Source organism: Quercus robur, chromosome 10 (genome assembly GCF_932294415.1).
Source record: "Quercus robur chromosome 10, dhQueRobu3.1, whole genome shotgun sequence".
NCBI classification, from domain to species: domain Eukaryota; kingdom Viridiplantae; phylum Streptophyta; class Magnoliopsida; order Fagales; family Fagaceae; genus Quercus; species Quercus robur.
This window is the reverse complement of record NC_065543.1, coordinates 49,776,563-49,789,713: the sequence shown is the minus strand read 5'-3', so window position 1 is coordinate 49,789,713 and position 13,151 is coordinate 49,776,563. Positions and strand designations below refer to the sequence as shown.

The 13,151-nt window shown below is 32.9% G+C and overlaps 1 protein-coding gene across 1 annotated transcript; it reads right to left on the bottom strand.

The window, feature by feature from the left end:
* Nucleotides 1-8,071: 8,071 nt before the first annotated feature.
* Nucleotides 8,072-12,591, bottom strand: LOC126702993 (protein SIEVE ELEMENT OCCLUSION B-like). The gene is made up of 7 exons (XM_050401876.1): nt 12,341-12,591; nt 12,088-12,192; nt 10,317-10,765; nt 10,117-10,226; nt 9,750-9,892; nt 9,182-9,661; nt 8,072-8,976 (listed from the first exon to the last, which is right to left on the bottom strand). The coding sequence occupies exons 1-7, from the start codon at nt 12,518-12,520 to the stop codon at nt 8,365-8,367; spliced, it is 2,079 nt and encodes a 692-aa protein (XP_050257833.1). The 5' UTR covers nt 12,521-12,591; the 3' UTR covers nt 8,072-8,364.
* Nucleotides 12,592-13,151: the final 560 nt, after the last annotated feature.

The following is a 13,151-nucleotide window of genomic DNA, read 5'->3' as shown; positions in this document are numbered from 1 at the left end:
CATAAATTTTAATAAAGTGATGTCAACACACTTTTTTATATTTACAAAAAATGAATTTTAATTAGGAGATGGTCCATTTCTATTAATCACCAAAAAAAAAAAAAAAAAAACAAAAACAAAAAAAAGTGCCCTGTACTCATTGTCTCATTGTTTTAATCAATCATGGTATTTTTTTTTTAACTCGCACTAAGAGAAGAATACGTAAATTGAAAATACTTCTCAGAAGTCTCAACTCTCAAGTAAGCTTTTCAATTTACTTGTATGAAGAGTAGAATATGTAAATTGAAAATACGTATACTTCTCTAGTTAAATTCGAAGAGGAGAAAAATACGTAAATTGAAGCCATGTGTTTTATTTTCAATTTACATATACTTGGCTTCGTACAAGTAAGATTTCTCAAAAAAGCTTTTATATATTTGTGTGTGTATATATATATATATATATATATATAGTAGTATTTCATTTAAGCTTTCTTTGTTTACTATTTTTCTGAGGGGTCTAAGAGCATATCCAGCAAATTAGGCAAATTTTTGTATTGTTTGGAGAATGAACAGTGACTTTTATCTTTTAGCTATCCATTTTTTCAAATACACTTTCTTACACTTTCTAATAGATTCTCTATTTCATTCTTTATCTTATTTAAATATTATTTATTTATTCATTATTTATTCTTTTTTTAATAACTACACATCTTCCAACATTTTTTTATTCAATACTTTATTATTATAATAGAAAAAAAAACATTTGAAGAATAAACAGTAACCCATCAGACTTGTTGAGCTACTGTTCATGAGCCAAAAAAATTTTCGGGTATAAAGAGTCCACTGGAGAATGAACAATATCTTATTTTGTGGGTTTACTCTTTTAAGTAGAGAGCATTTTGTGTTTAGGAGATGCTCTAAGACCATCCAGCATTCCCAATATTTTAAATTAATGACTCTCTCATCGAAGAATAAAGAATGAAAATTTTCTTTTTGTTATTTGGGTGGATTAACAAAATGAAATGAAGCTTCTGAGAAGTCTCTAGTCAACACTCGGGGGTTTACCGCAAGTCAAGTCAACAAAAACTAAGACAGGTCTTTAGGCCATAGTGGGCCGTTGGATCATATAATAATTTACGTCTTGATAGCGACATAAAGTGAGAGACTTCCACCAGCCAATCACTTGGTTGCTAATTTTCTACAATTTCCGACGACTTATATATGGGGCATTCTTTTTAACACTAATGAATATATTAGTTTCATTTTAATACACTAACGCATGCTAGTTCCGAATCCACAATATGTGGCATGAATCAAGAGTTTTTTTGTTCAATAATAATGTTTGATTCTCTAAATAAGGAGAATATGAATTTGAATCCCTTTTATCACAGTAATAAGTAAGAGAAGAGCAGCAGTATAAATATTTTAGAAATGATATGTCTACAACATTTTTACAACAAATCTTAAGTGACAGGTTGTTACTGATTGTTATTGTTGAAGCAAAAAAGTAATCTTAGTGTTAGTTTAAAATTTGAACCAATAACAACTAACCACCCGTGATTTGTAGTAAAAATGTTATGGATGTAGCATCTCTCTAAATATTTATTTGAAACTATAACATATCAATAGGATGAATATCAATTCTTATAAATAATCGGTTTGATTTCGTCTTGAGCTTGTCAATTTCTCCAAATTAAATAATAATGATTCAATATTACTGATAGTTTTTTCTTTTGATTATCAAAAGTGGTGGTCTAGTGGTTATTGGGATTATTTCCAAGTGGTTTGAAAGGTGGAGGTTTTAAATTCGAATTCCACAATAAGAAGTGCTTGGAAAAAATCCCACATCCCAGCTCAATGGCCACTAGTGCCTTGTGGGGCTGTGATAATAGTTATGGTTCACTAGTTCCCTTGCTTGCAAGCCCGAACTTAATAGGTATGATATTACTATGATAACGCCTAGATAAGAAAACCACTATGGTCACCTCCTCTTACCCATTTTTTTCTCAGCAAAAAATAGATACCTTACTTTTTTAAGAAGTTAATTGATTTCTAAAAAACGAAATGATTCAATTTAGTAGTTAGATCAAAGGGTTTGAAGGAGTTACTACTCGATTTGTATGATTATGGTAGTTAATTTTGATGATAAGTAAAGACACGGGTGACATTATTAAAGTATTAAGCCATTTTCAAAAGTTTAGATATGAGACTGAATTTTCAGAATTAAAAAAATAGTTTGGCCTGATAATGAAAGTGGAAATTCACTCATATTTACTAGCTCGGCGTTGCTGATCTTGAAAATGAAAATGATATCTACAATTATTAGGGGGAAAAATCGGATTTGAAATGACTTTTTTTAGTAAGTAGAGAATGTTTCTGTAGTCTCTATCAGGTTTAATAAATAAATAAAAAATTAGGTTTGATTTTTCCACCAAAATAATTAATATAGATGCGAAATGTATGTTTGGAACAATTGACAATTACATTGATGCCATCTTATATTTAAATTATGTAATTGATATTTTTGTTGTGATTCTAAATTTAGTTTTCCAATATAGATAAAGAAAAAGAATTTATGTAAGATGAAATATCAATTTATGTAAATTGATATTTCACCAAAAATAAATTTAGTTGTCTAATATTAAAAGTTCAAAGGAAAAACAAAATAGATAAAGAATTTATTTATAGCGAAATTTCTTGGTGGAAAATTATTTAGGATTTTGTTTTACTAATAAGAGGATATTCAGACTTTTTGGGAATCTTTTTACTAGATTTTGATTTTTCCGACCCAAACCTTACGCTAACCGCGTTGCGTTTGTATTTCGTACAGTCTTTAGCATGATTTGGATTGTTGGAAAGTGTTTTCCTCTTTGTGGGGCCAACTTGCAATTGCTATGTTGATTCTTGAATCAAATAATAAATAACCAAACATTGATTGATGTTCTCAACTCTCAAGTGGGAAATGGATAAGAATCATCCTCACAAACTCCAGCCAAGTACTTGGTGTTATTTATTTTTTATATATAAAAAATAAACTCTCCAGCTGAGTAATTTGGACCCCAAAAAGAAAAAGAAAGAGACAAAAAAAGCTCTTAAGTTTGTAGAAAAGTGAGTTTACACGTTTTTACTGCATAGAGTGTTGATTCATTCAGCCGTAACCAAAGGTGTGTCTAGATCAACATGTTAAACGATTTCAAGGTTGCCTTGCCCCCTTTGTAACGTCAAAGTGACATTTTTATGGTTTTGTTCACACTTGGGACAAAAGCTTTCAATTGTAGACATTTGATAGTTTTAACTTGGGGGATTTGCTACATAGTTTCTAAGGGCTTATAAAATTTATGAGGTTTTGAGTTCGAAATTTCTTGCTCTCATCTTGAGACCATCTCATGTGTGAGATGGGAGACTGCATACATTCAAGGAAATAATCAGATATTTGAGAAAGTTTAGATACCCTTGTTTGTAAATAAAATTAAAAAAAAAAAAAAAAACCTGATTATTTTAATATTTTTGATAGTACCCTTTGCAATTTTCTATTTGAAATTTATTGAAGTACTAGTTTGTGATTCTTTGTGAAGTCCTTAAGCATAGAAGAAGTGAAACAATCTTGATTTTGTTTGTTTTTGGAGAAATATGAGTAATTCTAAACAATTTTTGCTGATAATAATTTGTGTTCTTTCCTGGGAAATCTTTTAATGCTGTCTATTCTGGTGATAAAGCTTGCTTGGTTCATCGCCAGCAAAAAATGAAATAATAAAAGAAGCTTTTTGGTTGATGTTAGTCTGGACCAATAGCAATAAGGGTAAAAAGAAAAAGGCTTTTAGCCTCTCTTTGATAAAGTGCAAAAAAGAAGAAAAGATAACAAAAGGAAGTAATGTTTTCAAAAGCTGTATCCTCATTAAAGATCTCACTGCCTTGTGTAATTGTTCAAACACATTATTCTATTTGTATTAAGACAAATTCCATGATATGTATTAAGAATGCTCTACCATTATAATCCATCACCAGTGTCAAAACATTTCATTGGACAACATATTTAAAGATGATATAGTCTTTTGCAGGATGGCTTTAGTTTCATTATTTATTTTTAAGTCACCAGAGCCATCATAGTCTTAGAGATCTAACAATTTAAGTGATTGCCCCAATATAACCACAAGATAAAGCAAGATATAATAATATCTAGTGGAGAATTTCTGAGTATTCCGAAGCTATTAGATAAGTAATGATGGCAAGGGAATGAAGGAGTAATTCATTCTTAACCACAAATCAAAAAACTAAAAAACAGGAAGAAGAAGAGTTATGAATTCCATGCAAAGAAAAAAAGAAAGGGACTTTCTTCCAATTTTTTAGGTGATTTTGTTTATGATGTGCATGATGGAACTTATGAAGGATGAGTTAAAAAAAAAAAAAAAAAAAAAAATTCAATAAGAGCTTTGCTTATAGTTATAGCCATTATGTAATGCTAAATATGGTGTGCATGGAATGGACAAGACAAGTTACCAAGATGAAGGGAAAAGAACTAAGAAACATAAAACAATCATAGATTTTGTTCCTTGCTTTAATGAGAGCTTTTGTTTGCTGTCATTGGCATACTTTAATGGGAATTTTGTAAGCCTTACAATTATATTTAAACTGTAGGATTTTTCTTACCTGCTTGATTACAGAATTGAATTATTAGAATACTGCTAAAAATGACAGTAATTATTGGTATTAAACATTATGTAATAATAACTGATTTTGTTTTTCTTCTTTTGCCTATTAAGACAAACAGACAGTCCATAGGTTGCTTTTTTCTTATGATAGGTAGGTCTGAATAGCAGATATGGAATCAGGCACAGGGTTGAAATGTCAAATACAGCTATTATTATATTGACATTGACTGTGAAAGTCTAGTCTCTGAAAAATTGATGAGTAAGGAAAGGGGAAATAGGAAAAAAAATGAAGGGAAGGGAGGTGGAACGAGAGTTCATGTTGACAAGTGGTGCCATCAAAATGGCTTGTGAATAAGTAATTGTCATCCTTCCCATGTCAACTTTGTGATAGTGTTCTTTATACATTACTTTGAATTCAATGTCTTCCTAGGAAGAACTCTATTCTATGTTGAACCCTTAAGTTATGCAGTTGTTTTTTAACCTGGTTTTTTTAAATCATTGGCCTGCAGAATCTATCTGTGGTAGCTCTCCTCCTATCTGGAATTGTGTGATGTTGAACATTGGAATGATTTCCTGTGAAGTACAGTCATCACTCATCACTTGCCTAGTAAATAATGGACTAGCTAACTACTTTCAAAACCTTTGCAAAAGTGGGGTATTGTTTTTAGGTTTAAACTTAGATACAATTGTTTTTAGATATTGTATCTTAGGCTCTCTAAATGAACTTAACTACATGATTGTATTTACCAATGCAGTAAAAAAAATGTAATCTTTTTCAAGGAAATGAGGTTCAACCATATGTTTCATTGATCAATGTAATCATGTGGTTGGATTTAACTAGGGAACTTAAGGTACAATATCTAAGAAGCTGTATTTAAATTTTGACCATTTTTAAAAATTTAAAGAGTCAAACTAAATATTGAATTGCAGAATTTTAATGCCCTTATTACAATAAACATATACGGCCTCTAAGAGATGACAGGGAAAACAACCACAGACTCACACTCTTCCCATCTCAACCATAGAAAATGATTCTTCTAAGTAGCTTCTTATCTCACTTTGATATACTCAGTTTCCTTTATAGTCTTAACCTGATAACTTATACCTGAGCTACCATTTTGATATTTTGTTGGACTTGATTTATGTGATAAACAGAGGGAAGGAGGTTAGGATGATTTTACTTGTTTAACAGTTTCCAAGTGAAAAAGCCATGTTTGTTGATATATTGGTTTTTTAAAATTAACTAGCTGATGTCCCGTGCGATGCACGAGCATGATATAAATTTATTTTAAAATATTATATAAGAAATTATCTTTATGACCATGCAACATAAGCTCTTCCTTTATTGATTATTTCCTTACATGGTTAAGATAAACAAAAAGCTAATATGAAATGTTGCAACATATTTTCAAAAGTTAAATAAATCCAATAAGTGCTCTTATGTCTATCAAATATTGATATGCATGTCGAAAAAAAAAAGTCATATAGTTGACAGGACTTCAAAATTGCGAATCCTAATAATTTTGTTGAGTTTGCAAAAACCGTAAGTGTTAATGTAACTTTGACAAAACACCCAAAAGAAAAACACATATGGGTATTTTTAAGAATTTATTTTAATCAAACCTCTGTCAAAGAAAATATTTCTTTTTAATCACTATCATGTTTTATGAATACATCAAGGGTGACTATACTTTAGCCCAAGTAAAGATTCAATACACTTTTAGGCATGTCACAACCATTTATATAGATACTCTAACCAAGCTAATTGCTGAATTAGTACAATCATGAACAATTATTAAATTAGTACCTGTAAGCTCAGTTGTATGCTCATCCAAGGCACTGGCATTTGTTGGGAAGATGTCTCCCAAATTCTTGCATAGTCGTTGTAGTAGCAACATCACCATTAGTTTAGCAAAAAGAAAAAACATCACCATTAAGCCCAACAACCAAGTGAGAAAAAAACATTTATAAGTGAATGGGTTGATCACCGTAAACATTTATCATTTGAACTACTTTCCCGAGTATGGTTAAGGTTTAGTACCTTTCGCCTATTAAGTCTTGTTCTATTACAACTATCAATATCATGGATCATTGCTATGTCATTAGGCTTTTTACTCCTATGACTTCCACCTCCAAATTTCTTTGACAACTCTATGTTTGTGTAATCCATCTATGCAATCTTTTTCTTGTACATGATCATACGCCTTCTTTGGAAACGATATTTGAAAAATACTTCCTTTGTTTTGTTTTGTTTTTGTTTTTGTTTTTTTTTTTTTTTTCCCGTGGATTAACAATTGTTTTTTTTTTTAATAAATTTTTTCTTATTGAATTATAAACTAAATACTTCAAATGAATATAATATTTTGGGATTCAACAAACAAATCAATTTTTTTTTCTATTGTTAACAATTATTATTTTTTAATTTCCTTTCTTATTGAATTACAAATAATTTATAGAGACAGCTAAACTAAATACTTTAAACGAACATAATATTATGGGATTGAACAACAAATCAATATTTTTTCTGTGGGTTAACAATTAGTTTTTTATTATTATTATTGAAGTATAAATAGTTTTTAGAGAGCTAAACTAAATACTTCAAACGAACATAATGGGATTCAACAATAAATAAACTATTTAAGAGGAACATGAAATTTTGAAAATGATCATACTTTTTTGAAATGAAATGTAAATATTGGGAGAGAAATTATAGAAACATAACTTTTTGATTCCTAAGGAGACAGGGATATATAAAAGAATAGATTTTACAACATGCAAAGCCTTTCACCTACATGTGGGGAGGGTCAAGCCTAGGTCATAATTTGTAAGGTAATAAATAAGATTGGGCTTTCCATAAGGTTTAGTCTATTTTTAAAAGGTAGTCCACTGTTTAGAGTAATTGTCAATAATAGCCCATATTTTATATAACAGCAAAAAATAAGTTTTTGTGGTCTATTGGGTAACAGTTAAAATAACTTAATGAAAGAGGTTAAAAAAGCTAAATGCAAAATTAAAGCGTCATATGGCAAGAGCTCATGCATTCTCGCATGAGGTCTCTCCTTTTATATACATATTGATTGATTGATTTAAACCTTTTGCTTTTATCAGTGTGTTTGGAGCTAGCATTTAAGATCATATCTTCTATGTTTCATTTAATATGCTAACAAACATATTATAACTATGTATATATGGGTTGCCAATGACCTTTAGGTCAAATGGTATTTCTTGGTGTTTTCAATGTGAGATCTCTACATGAAATGAGTTCTTTGTCTCTGTTTCAAATTATGAACTTAAAATTTTAGTTACTAGATTTTTTTTAGGGCAATTTTGTTGCCTTGAAAAAAGCATGGTCGATCCCCAAATACAATTTGTGGTGAGATTTACATATTTGTTACTATAAACTCATTATAAGTTTAAAGCTTTTGGCAGGGCACGGAAAAATTGATCCTCTTCTAACAGAGAGAGAAAGAGAGATATTTTATTAGACAATATGGCCTGCAAGGCATCAGTACATTTATACCAAATTCTCACAGCACACTTTATTAATTAGTCACAGACTCAACTACCCAAAATGGTTCCTAGAGTCTTGACATTTCACACAAACATCATTACTAGAACAGAAATACTACATTTCATGTAGAGGGATCACACTACCAATCATTCCAATTAACCAAGATAACAAAATGGGCTTTCACAATAAACATGGATAATAGTAACATGCTCAACCATGTCATCTAGTCAGTACAGCAACGGTACATGTAGTACTTCTCCATAGGACGGCCACATTCTGCACATACCACCCTCTCTGGAATGCCCCCATCAATCCCAGGAAGGATAAGGCGGTTGCAATGATGTGGGGTGTGAAGTTTTTGTAGGTAATCTTTGAGTGCTGGTACAAAACCATTAAGCTCAGCATCCTCTCTCCACTCATTGAACTCTAGCAGGCTTCTTAGAGCCAAGTCTCCTTTGGCCCTAGCCATTTCATCTGATCCTCTAAATAATATTGCCCATCCTTGATCACTACCATCAAAGCTAAGCATAGTCATGACCTCCTGCATTATGTAATCATTTTCTACAGTCTTTTGCAATTTTGAGTACAACATACTTTCCAGTCGTGACCAAAATAATGAAACTGATGAGATGTCAGGCCAGTAGTGACTAAGCTGCTCTGCATTGATAGTAGCAATATTTTTCTTCAGCCTCTCCTTGGCATTGTTCTTTCCTACATAAACCAATTCTAAGTTGATCCCAGCAGCCTCAGCTACAGCTTTTGCTGTAGTTGTGAATTTCCGGATCCAGTTAATGTCCTCACCTCCATACAAGCATACAACACTCCCTTTTGCTATCTGGTAAAGAAAGAAGCTACATATTAGTACTATCATTGGTGAGTTAATAAGAAAAAAAGTGCATATATATATGCACGCACGAGTACAAACCTTTAATAAAAAAATTCCATCACCACATGTATTGTTAGTGTAAATAAGTAGATAAGTAGATACACACATACAAGTATGCAAAAGCATGAGTAGAAGGTTGTGAACATGGACATACCCAATCTGGTATTTCTACATCAATGCCATAAACAAGTAGATCAAGCTTCCAATTTTCCAACTTCCATAAAGCATCTTCTTTCTCACTAGTAAAAGGGAAGGCATGATTTCCCCATATCCGAACCATGTGAAGTGCATTCCGGGAAGCCACCTTTCCTTGTGGATCCAATACCACTAGAATTGACTTCTTTGCAAAATGCCACACTTCCTTGATATACTTAATGACTGCTGTTTCAATGATCCAAGGATCGTACACAGTATACCATGGCATCATTGACTGCAAATGCTCGAATATATGTTGATGCTCTTCATTCAAAGGGGTCAACCTGTCCACAATTGGGAGCCACACCAATTCATATTGGATCTCTGGCCTTTTCGGCTCCTTGTACATAGAATCAAGAAAGAGAACTTCTTCATGGGAGATATCAAGATCCGATATGAGCAGTAAAACATGCTTCTTCCTTAGAACTTCAAGGTTTGCCTGTTTGTGCCAACAGAGAACTCAACTGTTTTATATTTAGAAGCTAAAAATTGAGCTTAGTTAATGAAAAGGTGATTTGAGAACAAACCCTTGTCTTGGTTGAACCAATCACCAGTGGTTGCAGCTCATCCTTGGGGTTTAACAATGCCTTGAGAATCTTCATATTATCAAGGTGTGATGTTTCAAATAGGTGGACGAGATTTTGATAGTATTCTAGATGTCTCTTCTCATCTGCATCCCATGGTAGATGTTAAAAAATAAAAAAAATAAAAAAACTGGTAAAATTGATAAATTATAGTATGGGAGGTAAACACGACAAAGATCATTGTTTCCTCGTGTTAGTCCTAGATACACCACTGGTTTCTCAAAAAGATAAAAGAGTATTCTTCAAGAATTTGAACTGATTAGCTTGTCTATGTAATATGATTTTGATTACATGAATGTTAACGACCCACCTATCTGTTGATAGCAGAGAGCGAGTTGCTTCTTGAGGTGCTCGTGTATATTGTTGACCTTATGAGCCAAGCTTGATAGTTCCCATGCTTCAGTGGTTGATGCAGTATGCCTAAAAGCATAGAAAGGGTGTCATATATGATATATCTACATATGGCATTCATATAAAATTGATTGAGCTTTCTTGATCATGAAGACTTACTCATGTCTCAAACCTATAAGGCTTGCGATCTGTGAGGAACAAGCCACTATGCATCTAATGATCCAATAGGAAGCAGCAGGGATATGAGCTATGGCAGTTGACATTGCTGGTGTGTCATGTGAAATGTACTGAGGTGGTAGCTCCTTGAACTCAACAATGCACCTAGTTAAATCCATCATGGCCTTGATGAGTTTCTCAAGTGCATCATACTGGGGTTTCAAAGAGTTTGAATGCTCTATGATGTCGGGCAGTTGCTTAAGGAATGCCACGGACTTGGCAAGTGGATTTGTTGTGGAAAGTTTAGCTACGAGCCAGAATTCCCCATAATTCACAGCAAAAGCTGCTAGTGAGAGAACCACTTTTGCATCCCAACTATAACTCGTAAGGGTGTTGAATAACACCATAGTTGTTGCATGTGCATCTCCACCACCAGAGCATTTACATGATATCTGGTAACAAATATGTAAAAATCATTCACCTGATTTCATTTCTTCCAATAATTTAGTAAGAGGGGAATAAAAACTTCACTTGAATAAGCCAAGTTAAACAGCAACAGAGCATCATTAGAACCATAAATTACACCCCCTAGCGCACAAGAGATTAGCCTTAACCTAGAAAGCACGAACGCAGTTGGGAGGGTGTTGCACCCGAGTCCGACGCGGTTGCCCGCGCGTCAGTGCCATGTCTGAGTTTTTTTTTTTTTTTTTTTTTTTTTTTTTCTTAGATTCGCGCCGACTTGGCTCGATTCGCGCCGAATCGGCTTCGATTCGCGCCGAACTAGGCTGATTCGGCTAGAATCGGGTCGTATCGGCCATATCGAGTAGTATCGGCTGGCAACTGATATGGCCAATACGACTGAAATAGGCCGAAATCGGCCTTGAACTTGGCCGGAAAATCCAAAATTCTCACCTTAGAGGCATAGTAATGTGTTTCTTGCCTTCTTCTTTCTTTGTTTTGTGAATCAAAGCATAGTAATGTGTTTTTTAAAAATATTTTAATAGTAAAAATATATAGAAAATATAAATAAAAATATTTTTAATAATTTTTTAATCGCCGAGTCCCACTGCACACGCACCCTACTTTTTCAAAAATTGCTGAGTCCCGCACCTGCACTCGAGTCCTGAAACGCACCCGTGCTACATAGGCCTTAACTGAGCTGTGGTTTTGTACTTTGAACGAGTGATTAGCCTATCACATTATGCTGGAAAGGCTTAATCTTCTCAAGTTCAGCATGGAATTAGGCAATTAGCTGATTACTTTAATAGGCAACTCAAAATGATCATTTGGTCAATAGAGGGATTTTCAAAAAAAAAAAAAAAAAAAAAAAAAAAAAAAAAAAAGAAAGAAAGAAAGAATAACTATAAAAATAATTTTTTTGAAAAAGAAAAAATCTCAATTTGCAGCATGAGCATCCACAGTCCACACACACACACATAAATACATTAATTATTTAAGAGGGTATTAATGTATTATGCTCATTCAAAAGTTAAATTGCACTAGACATGAAAGGCAAGTGCTTAGTGTATACATGTTTCTGTCTGTTATCAATGGCAAAGAAGTGTGCTATGTAAGCACCTCAGAGGACTACTCTCTTTTTGGAGAGAAGTACCTTTTCCCATAAAAACAGAGGAAGAGAAAGTATTTGTTTTGCTTCTGTAGAAGAGTTTATTAGACTATTAGTATGAAAAGCATTTTTTATTAGCAACAGAATGGCACAGGAGTGGAATATGATAAAAGTTGAGAATATCTTGACTCAGGTCTCAAAATAAACCTCGCAGGAAATTTTATGTATGATGTAAGCCAATGCTTCAAGAATGTCGTCAAAACCAGCCAGACTAGCACTGTCCTCCACATGATCGACGTGTTCTTGAGTACCCTGCATGGTATAACATCATATCAGTTACTAAGAATAACAATAATAAAAATCATTGAATGTTATTTTGTTTGCATTTTTTTTAACTAGGCAATAAGGCCAAGTGCAAGTCAACTAACATAGAAAAAAGAGAAAATGGAAAGAGTAATACATGGAAACCACCATCAATGATAGGATTGGCACGACGCAAGATATCCTCAATGATATGGAGAAAAGGGTTGACATCAAGTTCACGACCATCAGGAGCATGTGTTGCCTGAATTTGCTTCATCATTGTACTATCATCAGATGCTGAGAACATCCTGTGATCACTCTTAATCATTCGCTGCATCTTTGGGAGCAGGCTGTGTACTGGCCAAGCTTATTTGGGATATCAATAAGCAAGAGAAGGATATACGAAATCTTGGTTTGTGTGCATGGTTTTTCGATTACGCAATCTTGGCCTTATATAATGAGAAGAAGATGGAATAAAGCCTTGTTGTACCTTGCTTGCAAGGGGGTGTAAACAAAGCTAAAGCCATGAATATGATAAGATTATATTACTACAGTGGCCCCTTACTTTGTTATCAGCATAAAGCTGGCTCGGTTTCCAGGATTTCCAGTCAAAAGGCACCTGTCACTTAGATGATTAAGCTATATATGGTGTATACCTCAGTCATTTGTGCTAAATACAGCTTTGAATAAATATTTACTATTGCTTTCACTAGCCATATCCTACCACTTACTAAATAAATATAACATACCATACAAGTTAAAAGTTAATTAGAATTTAGAAGTAGTTTAGCTAAAAAAATTACTTTATCTTTCACTGACAATGATTGTTACAGTTTCTGTTGGGTTAAAGTTTATTGTTTGTTTGTTAATGGATCAAATGCAATGTCGCCAACTCATTGTACCAGCAATTATATATGCAGAAAGGATGTTGCTTAGAGTATCTTTCTATTTTCTTATTTGGAAAGGAA

Bases quoted from the DNA above. Each gene is read 5' to 3' on its own strand.
- LOC126702993 (XM_050401876.1), bottom strand. From the start codon at position 12,520: ATGCAGCGAATGATTAAGAGTGATCACAGGATGTTCTCAGCATCTGAT. The intron at 9,893-10,116 runs GTGGGTCGTTAA...CATGGGATGCAG, and splicing joins TCTCTGCTATCAACAGATAG to ATGAGAAGAGACATCTAGAA. The intron at 8,977-9,181 runs GTATGTCCATGT...TTTCTTTACCAG, and splicing joins ATGTAGAAATACCAGATTGG to ATAGCAAAAGGGAGTGTTGT.